We start from the raw sequence: 23,210 nt of genomic DNA, 5'->3' as shown, positions 1-23,210 counted from the left end.
ACATTGGGCCTATACAGGGCCTATAGAGGGAGGGACTCGATCTTCCTAGACTGGCCTCACCCAAATGCCTGGCAGAAGAACTCCATCTTGCAGGCCCTGCGGAAATTTGACAGCTCCATCATGCCCTTGTTGAGGTTCTTATTCTGGGCTGACCACTCTTGGGGAATAAAGATGCTGGACTCGATGGATCCTTGAATTCAACGTGGCTCTTCTACTCCTAGCACTTTCCCTTCTCTCTTCTCTTACTGTTGACAGCAGATCTGGAAATGGAGGGATCAGACTGGAGGCCACAAAGGGTCTGGAGCTGCTTTCCTTTCAGTGCCCTCCTCCCCTGACATCAGAGTTGACAGGGCTGATAACCTGCTATGAGCAGGCGGTTCAAGATTGGCCCGCCCTATTTAATGGCCCCCCAAAAATGAGCCAATTGCCAAATTCATGCTCTGTGTATTTTGTATCGACTTGGGAAGATACAGGAGGAACGTGTATATATACCTTCAGAACACAGGAAGTGGATCCCATGACATGTAGGAGTATGTGTGAATGGAATAATTAAATGGGCAGAGACCAACTATGCAGGTCTTTCTCACCTTCATCCACACATTCCCTGCTGCTGGGTGTTGGAGTTAAAGCGACCAGAAATCTGGGGCCACAAGGCGGGACGCTGTGCCGTGGTGGCAGCGGCAGGTGGGCCCTCCCTCCCTGACTGGCCTCAAGAAGGGCAGCAGTGGCCCGGGAACAGCCCGGCGGACGGGTCCAGGAAGAGGCAGGAAGGCACGAGGAAAGGGCCGCCTGAGCAGGCGGCAGCAGAGCCGGCCGGGAAGCCCCGCCCTGGAGCCCAGGCACCTGCACGGGGACCTCCTGAGCCCGGGATGCTTGCTGGGCTGCCGCGCATCGCACAGCCCCCCCCAAATAAAAAACATTATTTAAAAAAAATTGGAGAACTCTGCAGGACATTTAGAAAATGCCGGACTGTCCAGCCAAAGGCGGGACTTCTGGCCACCTTATGTTAAACGGCTGGGAAAGGCCCATAGAATTGGGGCCACCACTGTGTGGTCTATTTCACATGTGCTCCCTTGAAACGTTATCCATTCACACAGGAGAAGAATGAAGTGGCAGGGTAGAACAGATTGCATCCTTTCTGATTGTGGGTGGACAGTGACATTTGGGAATGTGCCCCAATGTGAAAACTCCCTGCAGTGTTAGAAACCCTGCACAGAGAACAAAGAGAGAAAACGCATTCCCCGCTATATTAAGTTTCGATTTACATGGAGTGTCCAGATCCCTTATTCCAGTGGTTCTCAACCTTGGGGTCCCAACCCCAATTAGGGTCGCCTGGCCCCTTCCACGGGGTCGCCAGGTTGGTGGTGGCCATGGTACTGGCTGCCTCCAGACTGATGTGCGCATGTGCGCATTGCACCCACCGCAGTTGGGGTCGCGGCATTATGGCGGTTGAGAACTGCTGCCTTATTCTGAAGCAGTTCCGTTACCAGACTCCCTTGCGCCATATTTCAGAGACGACAACTTCCAGAGTGCCTAAGGCAAGACTTGACCTACAACATGCCCATGATTCACTCTCTCTGCATCCAAAAATATATTCCCTCATGAAAATGAACCAGCCCAACTGTTTCACCAGAGTCTGTTTGGATTGTTTCACGCCAAAACTCCATGTCTGTTCAAACAGAATCCCTCTTGCCCAGGAACAGCTTTTAAGTAATTTATTCTGAAGGAGGTACGGCCAAACAAAGGTATCGAATGACAGGAGCATACCTGGCTGACTCTCCAGCTGGACTCCGGGATAAATTAGTCAGTCAGTTCCTACTCAAGCTCTGAGAGAAAAAAGCAGTCCAAAAACTAACTCCCTCATGGAATTAGAAACAAGGCTCATTCTTGTTCCCACAGAGTCACCAGCAGCTCTGCTGTGGATTGAGAACAGATGCGCCTTGTGGCGGTTATCAGATGTTTTCATCTGCTGCAACCCAGGAAGAACAATCAATACAAATAATGCCAATTTGGAAGGCCATTAAGCACAGGACTGATCTTCTCCAGTCCCCACTTTCCCCTCCACCGCCATCACTCCAATGCAACCAGCACAGGAGGCCGATCAGTTTGTCTGGGCCAAATGGTTCTTACTGATGGTGCAATTTTATGTCACATGAGTAGGCGTGTAAAAGGCTGTCAAACGGCAGTTGACTTAGGGGGACCCCAGCAAGGGGCATTTAAGACAAGTGAGAAGTAGAGGTGGTTTGGCATTGCCTTTCTCCACAGAGACTTCCTTGGTGGTCTCACGTCCAAATACCAATCTTGATTATTGTTGTTTTTGTTACTACTACCACTACTACCACTACTACTACTACTACTACTACTACTACATTTTTGTAGCATTCCCTTCCCAAGAGGCTCAAAGTGGGTAACAACCAAAAATATTCAAAGTAATTTAATTTACATAATAAAATAATTTTAATCCGCTCCTGCGGAGCAGATTAAATAAAGGAGTAAGGGCAAGTTGGGAGGAGTTAGGGCGGGCTCTGCCCGGGATAAAAACTCGGAGGGGCAAATCAGGAGCCGCGATGCAAAATCAGGAGCCTCCTTGGCCACCATAGACTGTGCGTCGATGCAGGGAAAGGAGCAGGGATGCCGCGTCTTTGACGCGGCGGCCCTGCTCCTTTCCAGCCGCACACCCTCCCAACTGGCCCGGAAAGGAGCAGGTACGCGGGGGCCGCACTGCGTTCTCCCGGCCACTGGAGCAGCCTTGCCACATCGCAGACGCAGCGAGGCCGCTCCTGTGGCCGGGAGAAGGCTGAAGATCGCTGGCGGTGCACCGCCTTCTCCCGGCCGCTGGAGCAGCCTTGCCACGTCCTAGTGCCCATTTTATGCCTGGCTAAAATGGGCTTTGTTTCTAGTTACTATATAAACGTATATAGCATGGTGTAGTGGTTAGGAGCACCGACTTCTAATCTGGAGAGCCGGGTTTGATTCCCTGCTCCTCCTCCACATGCAGCCAGCTGGGTGGCCTTGGGCTGGCCACAGCACTGATTTATCAGGGCTTTCTCAGCCTCACCTACCTCACAAGGGGGTCTGTTGTGGGGAGAGGAAAGGGAAGGCGACTGTAAGCCGCTTTGAGACTCCTTCTGGTAGAGAAAAACGGCATAGAAGAACCAACTCTTATTCTTCATTAGTATCAGGGCTCTCTCAGCCCCCCCTCCATCACAGGGTGTTTGTTGTGGGGAGTGTTGGCATTCCACCAGGCTGAGGTCAGGGATGATAAGGCCAGTTTTACTTCTTTACTGCACCTTTAAGGCAAGTTCACAGAGTATCTTCTGGGCAGGCACACCTGGGAACTGAGCATGAGCCGGCCTACCATCAGAGAGATTTTATAGGCAAGAGCCTCAAGGGGAGCACTGTGTACTAGAGCAAAACCCTGTTTCCGCCCAGGGACCATGAGATCCGACGCAGCGGTGCCCCTACCCACAATATGTCTAGAGTGACTGAAGCATGCCATATGCAACGGGGGCAGGAGGGAGAGTATGTGGTCTACACAGGAGATACTAAATCAGGGGTAGTCAAACTGTGGCCCTCCAGATGTCCAGCAAACGCCGGCAGGGACTCATGGGAATTGTAGTCCATGGACATCTGGAGGGCCGCAGTTTGACTACCCCTGTACTAAATAAACAGTAGTTACAACTGAGTGCAACTTTGTTTTCATCATCAATTTTCTCTGCCTTCTTATATGGATCCTAGCAATCTACTCACTAGGAGGTGAGGCATGCTCTCTTGACTTGAATAACAAATGAAGTACTACCTTGCCCATTTGATCTTCTTTAGGATGCTTAGGGCTGATCCTGCGTAGAGCAGGGGGTTGGACTAGATGGCCTGTATGGCCCCTTCCAACTCTATGATTCTATGATTCTCTCGCCTGAAGATCCAGAACATAAGTGACATACAAAGGTGTAAGATCCAGAACATAAGTGACATACAAAGGTGTCAGCTGATGAGCAGGTGGTAACTCTTCTCTCCATACTGCCATTAATGGCACTCCATCCAGGGATGCTGATGATGAATGGGCTTGCTGAATGGGCATGAATGCTGAAATAGTAATTTGGCCAGCCTATAATACTCCCTGATAAACGTGACAATCCAACAAGACAAGTTTTGAGATGATGTTCTCCTACCTTTCCTAGGGCCATTAGAACAAACAGAGCCCTATCGTTGTGGAATTCTAGGGATCTTTTAAGACAAAACAACAATGGTCTTCTAATATCCAAGAAGTGTAACGAATGCTCAGCGTCTGAACTTGGTGAAGGGAAAAACACAGGCAAAATAATATCCTGGGATAAATGGAACCTGGACACTATATTACTAAAGATCTTAAGGCTAGGGCAAAGGATGACCCTCTCTGGAAAAAAGACCAAAGTTCTATTTGAAGGGTCGCTAATTCAATCACTCTTCTGGCTGAAATAACAGCCACATGAAAACACACTTTCGTAGACAGGTCTGCCAAGGAACATGTAGACAGGCGTTCAAAGGGTTTTGACATTAACTGAGCTAACACAACCGATAAGGACCATTAGGGCAATAACGGGTCCCCGGACTGGTATAGATTATATAGCCCCTTAAGAAATATTTTGGATATAGATGGTGGGAGAAGACGGATACCCCTTATCCTTGCGATAACAAGAGATAGAAGTCAGATGAACCTTTATAGAAAAAAAATGCTACCCACTTAGTTTTCAGGTGTAATATCCAAATACGCACTGCAATGGGGCATTACCTGGTGCTCCCACCCTTTCATTACACAAGGGAAAAAACTGCTTTCACTTATATGCAAAGGATTTCCCTATGCAATATGTGAGATTGGAGGAAGACATCATTAACTTCCTGCAAGAGTATCAGGTCTCTGTCTAAGGCCTCCAAATCATCAGGCTGAAGTAACTTAGATTGCGATGAAGTATCTGGTTGATGCTCATTAGATCTGGGTGATCTGGAAGGGGAACAAATTGTTCCCAGGATATATCCATAAGGCAGTGGTCCTCAACCTTCCTAATGCCGCGACCCTTTAATACAGTTCCTCATGTTGTGATGACCCCCAACCATAAAATGATGCCAGGGTTCTTTCACAGAAATTAAACCGAAACTGACCAATGGCGTGAGGATCCATTGTTCATGATTGTATATAAATTGGTTATAAATTGTATATAAATTGGCGGGCACCTTCAGGAAGAGTGGCAACATTGGTGGTGACCCCCCCGCCCGCCAAGATGCTCACCCTGACGCGACCCCCGTGAAAGGGGTCCTGACCCCCAGGTTGAGAACCAGATTTAGCATCGTCAAAAGGGGACTAGTGGGATCATGTTCAATCGCTCTTTCCTGGCCTTCTCTATGTACCTGAGGGGCCGCCTATCTGATTACATCCCTCGGAGTGCCCTTCCATCAGTCAACACAAATGGATTAGTAGTCCCCGGCCCTAAAGAAATACCTTTGGCCTCAACCAGAGCCAGGGCCTTTTCAGTCCTGGCTCCTGCTGGGTGGAATCACCTCTCTGGCACGATCCAGCCCTGCTGGAACTCGAGCAGTTCTGCAGGGCCTGAAAGACAGAGCTCTTCCGCCAAGCTTACGGTTGAGGCCAGCAACAATGACATCTTATCAGGGCCTCCCCCCCATTCCTCCTCCCCCCTCCTTATGGCGCTAGTGGTTTTAATTTTTTTAAAATTATACTCATTTAATTTTATTTTAAATCCTACTGACTAAATCCTACTGCAATGACATGTTTTTGGCTTTTATCGACTACCAGGGAAGACTCTGCAGAGGGAGACCATGGCAAACCACCTCTGTTTCGCAGGGACTTCGCATGAGCAGGCCGGCCAACAAATAGGTTTATAGTTAAGAGCAGAGGTAGTCAAACTACGGCCCTCTAGATGTCCATGGACTACAATTCCCAGAAGCCCCCTGCCAGCATCTGGACATCTGGAGGACCACAGGTTGACTACCCCTGGGCTAAGATTTAGATGAGTGATTTTATTTTGTTCTTTTTTTAAGAAGAGTACTCTGATTGATGCGGACACCTCAGAAACGGGCAGCCATATCCGTTTACGTAAGGAATAAATAACCGTTCACCGTCTTGGTACTTCTTTTTGTTAGCTAATGAAAAATGACAGTAAGCACCGACTTGTCTGCAACGAATCGTCTAGACCTCTGCAGGGCGGGTTCGGCATCAGCCATGTATCTTACACGAGGGAAAACGAGCACCACATGTAACCCTGTTATTTTTTACTTTCGGGAGATTAATAACTACGGCATCCTGTGGCTTTTCTTCAACCTCTGTAGGGCTTCATTGGGCTTTCTAAGTTTAGAAAGGCTAGTACTAAGGAGCCCTGGGACAATTAAAATCATTCATTTCTTTCGAGGACTGTCAATCATAGAATCATAGAATCATAGAGTTGGAAGGGGCCATACAGGCCATCTAGTCCAACCCCCTGCTCAACGCAGGATTAGCCCTAAGCATCCTAAAGGATTAGCCCTAAGCATCCTAAAGTCAAGTCGTCCCCCCCCCCCGGCTAATCACGACTGGGGGTTCCCCACCCTAAGTTCTAGTTGCTGCTCCAAGCACATGAGTTTCTTATAAAGGCCAACTGACTCAAAACATCTACAGGTCCCCCCCCCCCCGACTGAGAAGTCGAACCTACCAAGGGCTTGTCAGTTGCTTGTTGAAATGTTGTTCTAATCTAGCTGATATGTATTGTTATTTGTTATATTGATATCTGCTATATTGTTATTGTTATATTGATATTGTTCTCTGTAAATGTTCTATGTGTTTTATGTAAACCGCCCAGAACCGTAGGGAAATGGTGGTAGAATCATAGAATCATAGAGTTGGATGGGGCCATTTAGGCCATCTAGTCCAACCCCCTGCTCTACGCAGGATCAGGTATAAAAATCTAAATGAATAAATAAACAAGCACAATAACTATAGGGCATTTTTCCTTCAATAAAGCAATCAAAACGCCTCCCACAAATTAAAATCATGGGGCTGGATCCCGCAGACCATTTCTGTGTGCACAACAATCCGTCTACGCTGTTGGCCTGCGCTCAATGAAAGAGATCGCATCCTTCCCCCACACATACACACTATCTTTTGCGCAAGACTACAGCACAAGGTATTTCTTCTGATACAGCCTGCAATGCAAATAAATGAAAACCACGTGAGCCATCTGTTGTACGTTTCGTTGCTCCATGTGCACATCGTTATTTCATTAAAAGGGCGTTCTGTCCCCCCAGGCCTTGCGCTACTGCTTGTGTGAGCGGAACTCGGCCATGTACATTTCCCCTTCTGATCATGCATTGCTGGAACCAACCCCACAGTGGCATGCCCGGATACAAACTTCTGTGAAGAGAGGGAGTATGTAAACGCCAGTTTTACCGCTTTCCCTTTCTGCTGTGAGGCCCCCCTTTCCAAAGACAATGCTGAGGATTGGAAGAACTTGCGTAGCATACCCTGGGTCATGGTAGACTGTTGCACAAAGAGGGGGTTGGCCAACTTGTGTGCGCATATCAAGCTCTCGGGCAGTGGTTCTCAACCTTCCTAATGCCGCGACCTTTAAATAGTTTCTCATGTTCTGGTGACCCCCAACCATAAAATGATGCAAGGGTTCTTTCACAGAAATTAAACCAAAACTGACCAATGGCGTGAAGATCCATTGTTCATGATTGTCTAGGAATTGTTTTTTTTTTCCCTGGGGTTTCTCAGTTCAGCTCTGCCTCTTGTCCCACCATGCCGATCTCGCCCTTTTCCGCTGCTCCAGACAGACGAAATCTTTATCTCAATCTACTCCACAAGGCTGTGTCGATGGTGCCCCCCGACCCAAGCTGCTTGCCCTGCCGCAGCCCCTGAGAAAGGGTTGTTCGACCCCAAAAGGGGTCCCGACCCCCAGGATGAGAACCACTGCTCTAGGGGATAGCAAATGATCATGCATTACAAGCATGTGCAGATTTCCAGCTATTTCCCCCCTCGCCTCACTGCAGCTCCCCACATGATCTGAGATATAATTCTAGAAGGACACCCCGGTACTTAAGCATGGCTTTTCCAGGGGCTGCTGCAGGAAGTGGGGAAAAACAGTCAAATCCACATCCACTATTTGCTTCCAGATTTTCCCAGAAGATATTTTCTCATATACTTTCTAAAAGAAGGTAATTTTTTAAAAACAAAGCAGCAATGAGAAAGATGAAGGTGGGAGAATTGAACGTACTTTTGTTTTGTTTAAGATTTAGGAGTCCCAAAGTTTTTAAGAAGAGTAACCATCTAAGGATTCACTGGAGACTGAAATTAGACACCCACCTACAGAAGTTAACCAAAAACATGGTTTGACCTATTGTGTATTCGCTGGAACCAGGCAGCCATGTGCCACTGAAACATCCACACACACACAATGAGGTGGGAGAGTCAGAGGAGAAAGACCATCACCCCCCATGTTTGTTTTCATGTTTCCCTAACTTTACATTACAGACAAACTTTAGTACATTTTGGTAATACAGCTAAGCAATGAGAAATACAGTGTCCTTTAAAGCAGCGGTCCCCAACCCCTGGTCCGGAGACCAGTACCGGTCCGTAGATCAGTCGGTACCAGGCCACGGCTCCTCCTCATTCCCCTTCCCAGCTGCTGCCTCGGGGGCTGCCCTGCCACTCTGCCGCTGGCTCACCCTTGGTGCCCTCCAGCGGGCGGTGGGAAGTCAGGGGCGCCAGCGGGAAAGCAAGCAGAGCAGGGGCTCAGGTGGCAGCGACGTCCCCCAGCAAAAGACTACCCCCCGACCCCGGGCCTCAGTAAAATTGTCAAGCCTTGACCGGTCCCTGGTAATAAAAAGGTTGGGGACCACTGCTTTAAAGGTTATAGCAAAACATTTTGGCAGATTAATAGATTCCCTGTTTAAAATTAAAAGCTGTAGTGCAATTATGCTAGAAGGAAAAACCCTGAGTGACAAGAAAGCTAAGTACTACTTAAAGTTATTAATATTTTACTACAAAATATATATTTGCTAACTTAAGAGGTTCTTCCTGGAAATCATTGTGCCTTTGTTTAAAAACCAAAACAACCAACCCCATTCTTTCCTCCTAGCTTGTAATTTACCTTAATAGAAGTAAAATTCTGTTCACAGATGTCAGTGAGGTATGCAACCATGGAATAGAAGTGGAGTGCATGAACAAAAATAAACTGTAAGGTACTGTAAGATACAGCTTCTGGCAACAACAGGGGTAGGGAGAGCAAGGACACTGGAAGTCCATAAAACCATAAAAGGACACTGGAAGTCCATAAAGCCATAAAACCATAGAATTTTCAGCGACTGCTAGAGAGGCATGATATCACTTCCAGGTTTTCTGTGACATAACAGTGTTGGATGTCAGCAATTTCCGTCTTACTACGGGCTGCCAGTGAGCAATGGGAGCTTAGGTAGCTCCTGACCAAATAGGGCATATCAAAGGAAACAACTTCCAACCTTATTGACAATCCAGAAGCAAAACAGGGATAGGAGACCGTGGCAGGAATAGGAAGAAGAGTTGGACTCTATGCTTTGGAGGATCATATAGATGCCGATGCTAAACTATATGGAAGCTGAGTAATTTGGAAGGGGAGGTGTTGAGTAGGATAGAGAAGAAAAACAGCTGCTTTTATACCCTACTTTGCATTATCTGAAGGATTTCAAAGTGGTTTATAATTGCCTTACCTTCCTCTCTCCACAACAGACACCGTGTGAGGTGGGTAAGGCTGAGAGAGCTCTGAGAATGGATTACCCCAAGGTCACCCAGCTGGCTGCATGTGAAGGAGTGGGGAATCAAACCCTGCTCTCCAAATTAGAAGTGACCACTCTTAACCATTTCACCACACTGGATGAGGGCTAATGTTTTTCTCTGGTCGGTCAGACAGATTGGGCTTTCTGTAAACAACTAGCTGATCTTTTCAATCCTAAATTTTTCTAAGCTTTCCTGTGGCCTTGGCTTGCTGACAGAATACCAATAAATCATCACATTAACTTTTAGCCAGTATTTCTGTTTCCTACAACTTTTATTTCTTACATGTAGATCCCATCTTTCCTCTGGGGAGCCCAAGGCAGTGTCCAGAAAGTTCCCAGGTGGTCATCTCCCATTCAAAATACCAATCAGACCCGGACCTGCTTAAATTCAGTAAGGTTGCGGCCTCGTGTTTCTTCAGACTGCCTTGGGCAATAGCAGCTTTTCTTGGTGCAGCTAGAGTCTCTTGTGAGCCCCTGGGAAAAATACCCCAACCAGAAGCAACATGGCATCTATCGACTATGACGGAATCAAAATTCAGAGTAAAAATAGCTTCCTGAATTTGAAATGATCAGAATGAACTTCAACGTATTAGGTGTTTTTCAGAAAACTTAAGTCAACAATACATCTTCATGGCTTGGTGATTAAAAAAAAAAACCAGAAGCAAAAAGTGTTTCCCAGGTGAAAACAATATCCAAAACCTAAGGAAGAAGAAGAGCATCAGCAACAAATTTTGCGCCGGACTTACCAAACGTCTTCTTTCCTCTTCCACTGCAATCAGTAACCGGGCAAATTCCTTCAATGACTGGGCTATGAGAAAGTAGAAAATAACACAGAATATTTAGGAGATTATAACATCAAAAAATTACCCCAGTCCCAAAGAAGGGCAATGCCAAAGAATGTTCAAATTACCGCACCACTGCACTCATTTCTCATGCTAGTAAAGTTATGCTCAAAATCCTACAAGCCAGGCTCCAGCAATATGTGGACCGAGAACTTCCAGAAGTACAGGCAGGATTTCGAAGAGGCAGAGGAACTAGAGATCAAATTGCCAACATACGCTGGATCATGGAGAAAGCTAGAGGGAATTGAGACAACTAGAGAGAGTGTGGCAGAACACTTGCGATGAAGCGGCAAGAATATCCTATTGCATGCTTATAAGTATGTAAGAGAGGCAGTGAAAGTGGCGAAACAAGATTTTTTTTTTGCCACAGAAATTGCATCTGTGAGCTCTCGCCTGGCACAAGTGTTTAAAGTAATTTGGTTTCTTACTGGAGGAAGGGCGCCAAAATGTTAGTAAATTGGACCTTAACCGTGAGGCGTTAGTGAGCTTTTTCGAGTCTTAAGTCTTGTCACTCCACCGGGACCTTCCCGCCATGGTTGATACAAATAGGGAACTGGAGGCCTGTTGGCTATCTTTGGGGGTGATGTTTGATAGCTTCAGATGAGTTTCACTATCTGAAGTGGACAAATCGCTGGGGTCAGTGAGGGCAACCACTTGTCCCCTTGATCTCTGTCTGTCTTAGCTGCTCAAAGAGTGTGGACAGCGGATAGGAGGCCAGATCAGGGATATTATTAATCTCTTCCTGTCTACTGGGGAGTTCTCTGAGCTGCTGGACGGGGCAGTGGTTTGCCCTCTCCTTAAGAAACAATCACTGGATCTGCGGGACCCGGCCAGCTATGGCCCAGTCTTGCATCAAGTGTTTCTGGGTAAGGTGGTTGAAAGGGCAGCCACGGATCAGCTCCTGGTGTTCTTGGAGGAAACTTTGGAACTTGAACCATACCCAGTTGGGTTTCTGTCCTGGCCACATGGTGGAGATGGCGTTGGTCACCCTGATGGATGACCTCTGTTACAAGCTGGATCAGGATGGTTCGGCCATCCTCATGATGAGCTCCTGCAAAACGGAGCTCTTCCGCCAGGTCTATGGTTGAGGCTGGGCAGCAAGGATGATTATGGCTCCCCCGGCAGCTTGTGAGTTCCACCTGTCCCGTCCTCACCCTTCTCCTCCCCCCACCCAGAGGTATTGCTGGGGATGTTAGGTATGGGACGATGTTTCCGCCGTATCTTTATTTTATACCGTTGATATTGTTGTATTTTATGGTTTTTATGTCAGGGGTTTTAATAGGATTTTTTAGATTATATCTGATATTTGTAACTCGCCACAAGCCTAATATAAATATTTAATATTTATATTAAATAAATATAAATAAATGATATATCTGTTGGCCACATTTGCTGTGGTCGATCACGAGTTGTTGGCCGACCACCTCGACAGATTTATGCTCTGCGGGTAGTAACCTGTTGGTGGTCCCTGGCACCTGGAAAGTTCACCTAGCCTTGATCAGGGCCAGAGCTTTATCAGTCCTGGCCCCTTCCTAGTGGAATGAGCTTCAAGAAGATCTGAGGGCCCTGCAGAAACTTTCTGCATTCTGCAGGGCTTGCAAGATGGAGCTTTTCCACCAGGTCTACAGTTGAGGCCAGATCAGATGGACCCCCAGAAGAGACTGCCACCAGGCAAGACCATCACCGCTGGTAGACTGTCAACATCCCTAGTATCCCATGGTGCACCTAGAGGCACCCTGTAGTAGGTAAATTTTTGCCACCAGGATATATAATTTTAATGGGGATATATAGGGTTTTAGGTGGGATTTTTGCTGTCTAACCCACTACACAACAGCTTGCTGGGAGTGCTGGGAAATTAATCCAATAATAATACTAATAATACCTTCCAACTCTATGATTCTATGATTTAATTTGTACACATTAACCAAAGATTTGGAGGCAGTCTCTTTGCTGGCTCTAGACTTTCTATTCTGGCCAGAAACGGTCATTTATATCAATTTTGCAATGTACAATCATCTGTTGTTCTAATCAAAAGGGGCTCTCTTTCGTGCCTGGAAAAATAAGACCGTATTTCATTCATGGATAGTCTGGCACTGGAAGCAGAGCATGGATGACGAAAACAAAATCCGACACAATGAGACAGCCTAAAATGAATTATGCGTCTTGATTAAAAAGAATTTTGCTTTGGTTGGGTTTTTCCAAGAGCCGGTTGTTATTATTTTGGAAATAACTAAAATCTACTAGGCGCTGCATAAAAATAAAATGGAAGACTATCCCTGCCCACAGGGACATAACTGGGGGGCAGGGAGAGATAAAAACAAGTTGTCAGTTCCAGGGCTAAATTAATATAAGAACAGGCAGGCAATAGCAAACCACCTCTGAATACCTCTTCCCTTGAAAACCCCAGGAAGGTCACCATAAATCGGGACTTTCCACCTTGGCATAAATATAAACCCCTCAGATTAACAACAACAAAAAATGATAAGGCCTGAGGCATTTATTCAAAGGATGGGGACTTCGCTTAATCCAGCACATAAAGCAGGAAACAAGAGGGGGAGTGGAAGAAGAAGAAGAAGAAGAAGAAGAAGAAGAAGAAGAAGAAGAAGAAGAAGAAGAAGAAGAAGAAGAAGAAGAAGAAGAAGAAGAAGAAGAAGAAGAAGAAGTTGGTTCTTATATGCCGTTTTTCTCTACCCGAAGGAGTCTCAAAGCGGCTTACAGTCGCCTTCCCTTTCCTCTCCCCACAACAGACACCCTGTGAGGGAAGTGGGGCTGAGAGAGCCCTGATATTCCTGCTCAGTCAGAGCAGCTTTATCAGTGCTGTGGCGAGCCCAAGGTCACCCAGCTGGTTGCATGTGGGGGAGGAGCAGAGCATCAAACCCGGCTTGCCAGATTAGAAGTCCAGACCCCTAACCACTACACCAAGCTGGCTCTCAAGAAAGTGTTAACCAGGGACCAACTTGTTTCAACGAGGCCATCCATGTGAATTGGTGTGAAGGGGTAGTAGTGAGTTATTGCATGAGGCATTTCGCTTTTCACAACTAAGTTATTTAGAGCAGCCATTCTCAAGGAGCTCTTCTCAGGTTCAAGGGCCCCCTGCAGTAGGCTGGCTGCTTGCACAATGAGCTAAGCTAATAAAGGCCTAAGCTAAGAGTGATATAACTACACTCGATGTACTTTGACTTATATATACATGAGTCAGATTTCTGGAACATTCAACCGGGAGAAGCACGTGTGTTCATTTTTCTTCTTGAATGCATTCATTCAAGCACACACACAGGAACAAGGATCAAAACTTTCGCAATTAATGATGCCATATGTGACAAAGAAGGGATTCAATTGATTCAATGAAACTGCCTCATAATTAAGGTGACCAGATTGTCCCACTTTTGGAGGGACATCTGGGGGTACCTGGCAAATAGTACTTATGTTGAAATTAAATATATATATATTACAATATTATTTTTGCGTTCTATGCGTTCTATGAAATTTTTTGTTGCTCCATATAGACCAAGTTTTTAATCAAGAACACTCCCCCCCCGTTCAATGGTGTCCCACTTTACCAATGTTAAAATCTGGTCACCTTATCATATATGTCTTTATATTTCTGGTTCACCATAAGCAAGTATGGCCAAGGCAGTTATTCTGAAATAGTCCAGTCTCCACTAAGAAAAATTTCCTGGCTCTCCATTAATTTGAGAGACATACTAACAGCTACATAGAATGCTACATTGAGAACAGTGATTACATACACAAAGCTGACACAACCCCCCCCCACACACACACACACATACACACTCATGCCAATTGGGTTCCACACAGTCTGTGATCTTATAGACATTACACCTTAATTGTCAAGGTAAAATATTGATAGCACCTCTAATAGGAAGAATTGTCAAAACCCAGTAAGATGCCAGATGGCCCCGGGGACCGGAGAGTGCGAAAAGCCAGGAGGGTGGGACCCCAACAGGTAAAGTCAACCAAGTGCCCCAGGAGCATCATGGGACTCTGGTCAAGCCAAAATGGCATGAGTCACTGGCAAACATGATAATGCGAGCTCAACAGTATTCCCGGCTTCTATATACAGCCGCTTATTATGGGTTGGTATAAGAAAGTCCTGCTCATCACAGTCTGCAGATTGTTGTATCCATACCACTGCCGTTGAATTGAACATTTATTCTCTCCATGCAGAGAAAATATTGGACATTTGAGCATCAGAAACCAGTGCTATTAGTCATTTATATGACGATTATTGTTGTGGTTGTCATATCAAGCCTTCAGACTAGAATGCAGAAGATGGCAGGCTGTATCTCACCAGGACTATTCACCAAGCCCATAAAGATCACGTAGGGAACTATATTAGGCCTCGCCCATCAACGTTTTCAACTTAGCTACGTTTATGACTATCAAACAGCACGGACATTCATGGAGAGACACTACAATGCCCATTAACTACTACCCTTTTGCTACTAGAGCTTCTGGACACTGCTGACACCCCAATTCTAAGTATGCTTACAAAGGAGTAATCCCACTTTGTTCAATGGAACTTATGTTCAGGATGCTGCATAAGACCTCAATCAATATCCTTACAAGTACACAATAAAATCAGAGTCTAAAATCTACTTCAGACCAACATGGCTACCCATTTGAATCTTATAAGTACACAGGAAGAGACAACCAGAAATCTCTCCCATCTATAAGCAAGTATAATTCTTGCAATTTCTTAAAGTGTGTTCCTAAGATATATAAAAAGCTCTTTTTTTACTGACAAAGCAGTATTTTTAAAAAACTGCTATAAAAGTATTTGAAGGCTTTCCTGTGTACATGCAGGGGATATTTAATTACGTTTAGATTGCTATGCTTCAAGTCAATCCACCCAAGTAGGTAAAGGATCAAGAGAACAAATAGTAGGATTTTCTGAGAAAAAGAAAGAATTGTTGTACCAGCTCCATGTATCTGGGAAGCCTCTTCTGAGAATAAAAACACTTGAGAAATCTTGACTCAAGATAATAAAATGTTGTTATGGAATTCAGGTCACTGGGGAACCTGACCATAACTACCACAACAGCCAGAGAGTGGGAATGAAGGTATGATAACAACATTAATCTACCAAACAGAAGTGGTGAGGGGTGGATTATACAATAAATATCAAGACAGACAACCGTTCCCCTCTTTCTCTTGAGAAGCAAGCCTGAACAAGGCTTATACTGCATTGCAATATAAGCCTAGGCTTATATTGCATTGTAATATCACTGATTCATAAAGTTCCAGCATTAAAAATATTTGGGGTCTTGCAAGACCCAGTAGGGTCCATGAGTTCTACTGATCTTACCTACAAGCAGCAGTGGGGGGCACCCAACTATCAGAAGACCTCATAGAGCTGGACTTTCTTATCTCCCCCCCTCTACTGACACACTCAATTTATTTCTTGGGGTAGGTGGACCCTCAGGAATATCATGAGAGTACAGTGAGGTCCCCCACCTTTACATCTTCAAAACTGCCTGGACAGATACATGTTTATCTTCCCAGAACAATTCCCCACCCCTTTGATGTGGCTGTCTATAGTGCTGGACCAAGATCCCTGATTTTACTGGATGACCTTGGGACAGGCACTCTCTCAACCTCACCTATCCATACAGGTGTTGCAAGGATGCCATGGAGACAGCTTGATATAGTGGTTAAGAGCAGCAGCTTCTAATCTGGAGAGCCAGGTTTGATTGCCCGCTCCTCCACATGCAGCCAGCTGGGTGTTCTTGGGCTCATCACAGCTCTGATAGAGCTGTTCTCTCAGAGCTCTGTCAGCCTCATCTCCCTCACCGGGGGTCTGTTGCAGGCGGAGGAAGGAAAGGAGATTATAACTAGTTTGAGACTACGTCTAGTAGAGAAAAGTGGGGTATAAAAACCAACTCTTCTTCTTCAAAGGAGAATCAGGTACACTGTAGCAGGATAAACATGTATTAGTCTAAACATAAAATAAGCAGGTTTTAATGTAAGAATCCACTGGGTATAAGTTCCTTTCCAAAAATTACCGGTCCTCTCATTTTTATTGTCCGCAGCAGTGGATTTGCAATTAACTCGGTTACACAATTCACATAGGACCAACATTTTTTTTTAAATATCTCAATCGACAAACACAGACGTCATTTTCATTTGCGGTAAAGATGGTAAAGAACATATTGTTTGAATTTTCATTTGCATTCAGGGAAGTAGGGATGTACTCCATAAAACATTCTTGTAAAGTCAGCAAGACAAACTGCTTCCAGATTATTTTGCTGTCCAAACTGGTCGGTTTTAACCACAGCGTGATTTGTTACCTGCCACACGAGTTACACTTTTACTCCTTTTTTTCAGGAGTCACTTTTTCAGTGCCAGAGAATTTATATCTGTTTGGCCAGACAAATGCCACTATAATGAGTGCTGGCGTTTTCTCTCTCTCTCTCTCTCTTTTACAGTTTGAGTGAAAGCTCTGAGAGGTCAGAAGTGGTTCATCAGATATACCAATAAGCACAGGTTTGCTAGCCTTGAGCACCCATTCAGTGGAAGGCACAGGAAGGAATGCACAAGAGCAAGTATCCTGGCCCCGCCCCTTCCCCTGCCCAATCTCACTCCCTGCTCACATAACCATTTCCTCTGCACAGCTGCCCCTGCAGGCAATTTTGCAGAGGAAGGTGCAGTGTCAGCACCCTCGTTCCTCCTCTCCCTCCTTGTACGTTCAGGGAACATGGGAGGCTGTTGTATACGTTTTATTTATTTAGATTTTTATGCCGCCCTTCCATACGGTTCTGGGTGGTTTACATAAAACATCGTAGAATAGTCACACAGAGTATTAGAACAATCTAACAGATAACAATCGTAACAATAACATGTCAACCAAAAACAGTATTTTAACAGAACAATAACATTACCAAATACCTGGGCAGCTTCGATTGTTCAGTCATATAAGTAATTTCACCTGAGCCATCACCAAATACCAGGCTGCCCAGTTAATATCCACCAGGTTAAACTGCCTGAAATAATATGCTTATGGCAAGGTTGCAAACAATGAAGCCCAGGTATCTTCAACACTGACATTTTGGAATGCCCTTCCCCGTGCTATTTGTCTTTCTCTCTCTGTGTGTCATTGTTTTCCATCAGCTGTTCCTCCCCTGTTGTACTGTAGCTGTATGTTTGCATGTTTTTATCCAATTGTATAAATATTTTTTTTGAAATGTTCCTTTAATGCTTGGATCTTCACCGCCCTGGGGGGATCGTATTTGGGTGGGAAAGCAGCATAGAAACGTCTAAAATAAATAACTGAAATGAACTGTGGGTTTCAATGAGCAGGGAGAACGCTATTTCATTGCTGCCGTTGTTTATCCATTGTTTTGGGTGGTTCCACAAAAAGTTTGGAAGCTTTAAGAGAACGCAGTCTGCCTTCGCAGACCTCAAACCAGGGTTAGTCAAACTGCGGCCCTCCAGATGTCCATGGACTACAATTCCCAGAAGCCCCTGCCAGCATTTGCTGGCAGGGGCTTCTGGGAATTGTGGTCCATGGACATCTGGAGGGCCGCAGTTTGACTACCCCTGCCTTAAACACAGGGAAGTATACACAAGTCATAACATACATAACGAATACCGGGTGTGATATAGTTGCGCCCAATCCTTCTTTTTCCCGCAAAGTTTTTGTGGCAGGGGAAGCGTTCCATTCCTGGCCAGCATGGTGCAGCGATTAAGAGCAGCAGACTCTACCTGAAGATCCAGGTTTGATTCCCCGCTCCTCCACGTGCAGCCAGGTAACCTTGGGCCAGTCACAGTTCTCTCCAGACTCTCTCAGCCCCACCTACCTCAGAAGGTGCTTGTTGTGGGGAGAGGAAGGGAAGGCAGTTGTAGCCACTTTGAGACTCATTGGGGTACGGCAGGAATTTCCAACCAGGGATCCGTAGGGGCCGCTGGGAGCTCCAGAGGGGGTCTGTGGCCTTTCCCCCCTCTACCGTAATGGACGAGCTAGGGAAATGGCTGCCTCTACCTAGAGGGCTCGGTGGGAGGCCATGGGAGTAAAAATCAAAGTGCAGAAAGTTGGTTGTGTAGTGGTATGGGGGGCCTGGACTGTCTTCTTAGCTCCTGGCATTATTTCAACGCAATGTGAGGCAGAACCGCCGTAGAAGTAGTAAAGGTGAGGTGGAGTAAAAGGAGAATGAAGGGTGTGGGTGGTCATGTCACTTCCAGTGACATGGCACTTCCTGGGGGCGTGGCAGGGAGGCGTGGCCAACTGACATCACTTCTCGGGATCCTTGAGGCTTGAAAATTTATTTCAGGGGCCCCTCCACCATCAAAAGGCTGAAAAAGGCTGGGATTGAGAAAAGTGGAATATAAAAACCAGCTCTTCTTTCCCAGTTGTCAGGCCTCCTGTAAGTTGAGCTGTGCTATTGCAATTTTAAAAGAACCAATGTGTAAAAGAACCAATGGGATCACATCTTTAGTATCTAACAGAGGCTGTTTTAAAAGTAGTGTTGGGGAAGGGGGGGAGGGACATGCTATGATTATTTAACTCTATAAATTAGAGTTTATAAGCCCTATGAAGATAGGTTGAGGGACTTGGGAATGTTCAGCCTGGAGAAAAGGAGGTTGAGAGGGGACATGATAGCCCTCTTTAAGTATTTGAAAGGTTGTCACTTAGAGGAGGGCAGGATGCTGTTCCCATTGGCTGCAGAGGAAAGGACACTCAGTAATGGGTTTAAACTACAACGATATAGGCTAGATATCAGGAAAAAGAATTTCACAGTCAGAGTAGTTCAGCAGTGGAATAGGCTGCCTAAGGAGGTGGTGAGCTCCCCCTCACTGGCAGTCTTCAAGCAAAGGTTGGAGACACACTTTTCTTGGATGGTTAGGGCTGATCCTGCGTTGAGCTAGATGGCCTGTTGGACTGCGTTGAGCTAGATGGCCTGTTGGACTAGATGGCCTGTATGGCTCCTTCCAACTCTATGATTCTATGATTCTATATCTTTCCAGTATTGTAGAACCTTCATGAGAGAAATAGAAACTAAAATAATTTCTTTTCACAGTCACTGTTGTTCTCTGCCAAATTGGACAATTCCACAGAAGTGACAACCTTTTCCTATGAATTGTGCGTTGTGGGCCTTCGACAAATATTCTTTGGCCTTATGAGCCTCCAAAAATGTTTAGGAGCCAGGCTTATCATCTCAGCCTTCAAGGTTTTATATTTTAGTGACCATTATTTAATGAACAGTCTAATTATGGTTACCACAAAACCTAATCCTAAGCACTTCACAGTTTATAATTAAAAAAAAAAGCTTTAACAGAAGAGTTGTAGCATACGAATAATTAATGGATAACCATGGTTGTCATCTAAAAAAAAAAAACTAACCACTATCTCTCTTCTAAATAACAACTGTCCATCTATTGAAAATCACCAAGAAGCACTTACAATAAATAATTCCTGAGAATACTAGGAGTCATAATGAAATTTCTAGGTGCCATGGCTCAAGGGTCGCCACATTCCCCCAGCCTCTGGTGGGGAATGGGCGGCAGGGGGGAGGGCAGATCCAATTTGGGAAAATCTTGGAGATTTTGAGACAAGCCTGGAGAGAGCAGGAACCTAAGTAGCCTATAATTCCATAGAGTCCATCCTCCAAAGCAGGGGTAGTCAACCTGTGGTCCTCCAGTTGTCCATGGACTACAATTACCAGGAGCTCCTGCCAGCATTTGCTGGACGGGGCTCATGGGAATTGTAGTCCATTGACATCTGGAGGACCACAGGTTGACTACCCCTGCTCCAAAGCATCCATTCTGCCTGAACTCCCACAATTCTGCAGGGCATGTAAAAGGGAGCTCCTCCACCAGGCATTCCCCTGAGACTGACCAACCCAATAATACCTACAGGTCTCCCCCTCAGACACCTCCTCCATTGCCTACACCGGTCTGACCTCCTAGGGTTTTTTAAAAATCTAACTTGTCATACCTGCTATATTATTGTTAATCAGAATCATTGGTACTATGTTAATTTAAACCAGAGTTGGATTATTTTTGATGTTATTCTATGTTATGTTTAGGCTGTTCCAAGTATTAGCCCACAACATTATATGGAAACTGCCCTGAGCCGTATGGGAGGGCGGCATAAAAATCCAATGAATGAATGAATGAATGAATGAATGAATGAATGAATGAATGAATGAATGAATGAATGACCTGCAGTTTTGGGGGATCCTCAGGTCTTACCAGGAAGCTGGCATCCCTAAATGGTTCCCAGGCATCTGGGATTCCTTGGTCTCTGGTGCAATGTATGTCTGTTTTCAAATGTAATGGTCGAAAGAAACCACATTGAACAAAACTACACAAACAAAACTGTAGATGCTCTAATTCTACACTATGTTCAACGTTGTCTCAAATATTTCTACAGCCTGCCTTCCATCTAAACACAGTTTTGCAAAATCAAACGCAGCCACACAACGTAGTTTTGCAGTGGGAAACAATGTCTGACACCAGCTTTAACATACAGAAAAACAGTTGCATATTGGCCCCGCTGTGTATTTTGTGGTTTCTTTCATCAGAGTTAAAACAGGTTTGCAGCTGTTTTCTCTGGAGCGTTTCCCACGTCCAGAAAAAGCCTGAAAACGAGTTGAACTGTATATACTTTAAAAAAAAGTTTTGCGCTGTTTTACAAAAAAAATTCCCTTTTAAATAACTTCTTCTAGAAAAGGGGAAGGAGAGAAATGATTATAACTGGCTGATAAGTGGAGCTTAAAATTTAGGCCCAAAATAAATTTTCTGTTATTGTTAAATGATCCTGGGCTTTGTTCCATCCCTTGGATTATAAATAAAATATATGATCAACAACATTATCCACTTCAGAATATCCTTTAAGGATCTTCATATGAGAAGGGCCGAGTTTCCAGAAAAACCAGATGTCCTTTCTATTTCCGCCCCTTTCCTGGTATCTGTTCTGAATAGATTTTTAAATAAACTGAGGAGAAAAAAAGACATAGCATTTTAGCTCTTAATTCACTTTGCCAATGAGTTCACCAGGACATTTCTTCCTTCTGAACGCGGAGAAACTCCATTAATCACAGTAGTTAATTCTTATGACCAATAGTTTTTATATAAGAAGAAGAAGAAGAGTTGGTTCTTATATGCCGCTTTTCCCTACCTGAAGGAGGCTCAAAGCGGCTTACAGTCGCCTTCCCTTTCCTCTCCCCACAACAGACACCCTGTGAAGTGGGTGAGGCTGGGAGAGCCCTGATATCACTGCTCGATCAGAACAGCTTTATCAGTGCCATGGTGAGCCCAAGGTCACCCAGCTGGCCGCATGTGGGAGAGTGCAGAATCGAACCCGGCTTGCCAGATTAGAAGTCCGCACTCCTAACCACTACACCAAACTGGCTCTCCTGACTCCTAACAAAACTAAATAGCACCTTTGAATGCAAGTGGTATATGACAAAATTGTGATGTGCAAAACACTAGCATGGTTCAGTGGTTAAGAGTGTCGGACTAGATCAGTGCTTTCTCACCCTGGGGGTTGAGACCCCTTTGGGGGTCGGACGACCCTTTCACAGGGCTCACACCGCAGGGCGAACATCTTGGCTGGAGGGGCACCACCACTGTTGCCGCTCCTCCTGCAGGCGCCCACGCTCGGCCGCCAGCCCCTCCAGCAGTGCCCTCGGAAAAAAAACAATCACGAACAATGGATCTTCACGCCATTGGTCAGTTTCGGTTTAATTTCTGTGAAAGAACACTTGCATAGTTTTATGGTTGGGGGTCACCACATCGTGAGGAACTGTATTATATTGTTAGCCGCCATGAGCCCTTGTGAGAGTGGCGGGATAGAAATGCAATGATAAATAAATAAAATAAAAAATAAATAAAGGGTCGCAGCATTAGGAAGTTTGAGAACCACTGGACTAGATTATAGGAGATCAAGGTTCAAATCCCAAATTGTGCCTTGGAAGCTCACTCGATGACCCTGGCCGAGTCACAAAGGAAACAGGAAAAGGAAAAAAGCCTCCCTGAACCAAGGGATGAAAACACCCAAGATGCCCTTTCGGTTCTGGCCCCGACCTGGTGGAATTAGCTCCCGGGGGAGCTGCATGCCCTGCAGGTGCTTTCAGCGTTCTGCAAAAAGAGCTCTTCCACCAGGTCTATGGTTGAGGCTGGGGGTAGGGAGGAAGATCTGTGGGGACCCACTGGTGTACTCAGCAGTCAATTGTCATCATGACCCTCTTTATTTCCCCCTAGTTTTTTTTTTTTGGGGGGGGGGGAGGTTGGGGAAGTTTTACTGCCATATTGTTCTGTTTTTATTGTAATTTTTCCTGTCCATTTTAATGGGGTTTTACTGGACATTTGCAACATGCCATGAGCCAGTTCTGGGAATGGCGTGCAATAAATTTAACAATAACAATAATAATAGTCTTCCGCCTCTGGGGGAGAAGAAGTAATTCACAGGCCAAAGGTCCATCTACGGCCTGCCAAACCTTCCTCTTGGCTAAGATCAGCAAAAGAGGCCTTGCAGAATGTTACCCATACTAGTGACCAGGATTTGCCTGATACTAAGTCACCAAGCCATTTGAGCTGGGTGTACTCTGACGGGCAGCAGCTCAGCGG

General features: G+C 45.5%; 1 protein-coding gene across 4 annotated transcripts in view; it reads right to left on the bottom strand.

Annotated features, from left to right (window-relative positions):
- Positions 1 to 23,210, bottom strand: part of ARHGAP42 (Rho GTPase activating protein 42) — a 202,307-nt gene that overhangs the window by 118,838 nt on the left and 60,259 nt on the right. For all 4 annotated transcript variants that reach the window (XR_013231712.1, XR_013231711.1, XM_077341501.1 and 1 more), the window contains exon 3: positions 10,524 to 10,585. Coding sequence is in view for 2 of the 4 variants with exons in the window: in XM_077341501.1 (XP_077197616.1) it covers positions 10,524 to 10,585 (62 nt within the window). In the remaining 2 variants the exon portion in view is untranslated. The remainder of the gene's footprint in view (positions 1 to 10,523; positions 10,586 to 23,210) is intronic.

Source organism: Paroedura picta, chromosome 6 (genome assembly GCF_049243985.1).
Source record: "Paroedura picta isolate Pp20150507F chromosome 6, Ppicta_v3.0, whole genome shotgun sequence".
Classification (NCBI taxonomy): domain Eukaryota; kingdom Metazoa; phylum Chordata; class Lepidosauria; order Squamata; family Gekkonidae; genus Paroedura; species Paroedura picta.
Note: the sequence above shows the minus strand (reverse complement) of the source record. Positions and strands in the feature narration are given on the sequence as shown.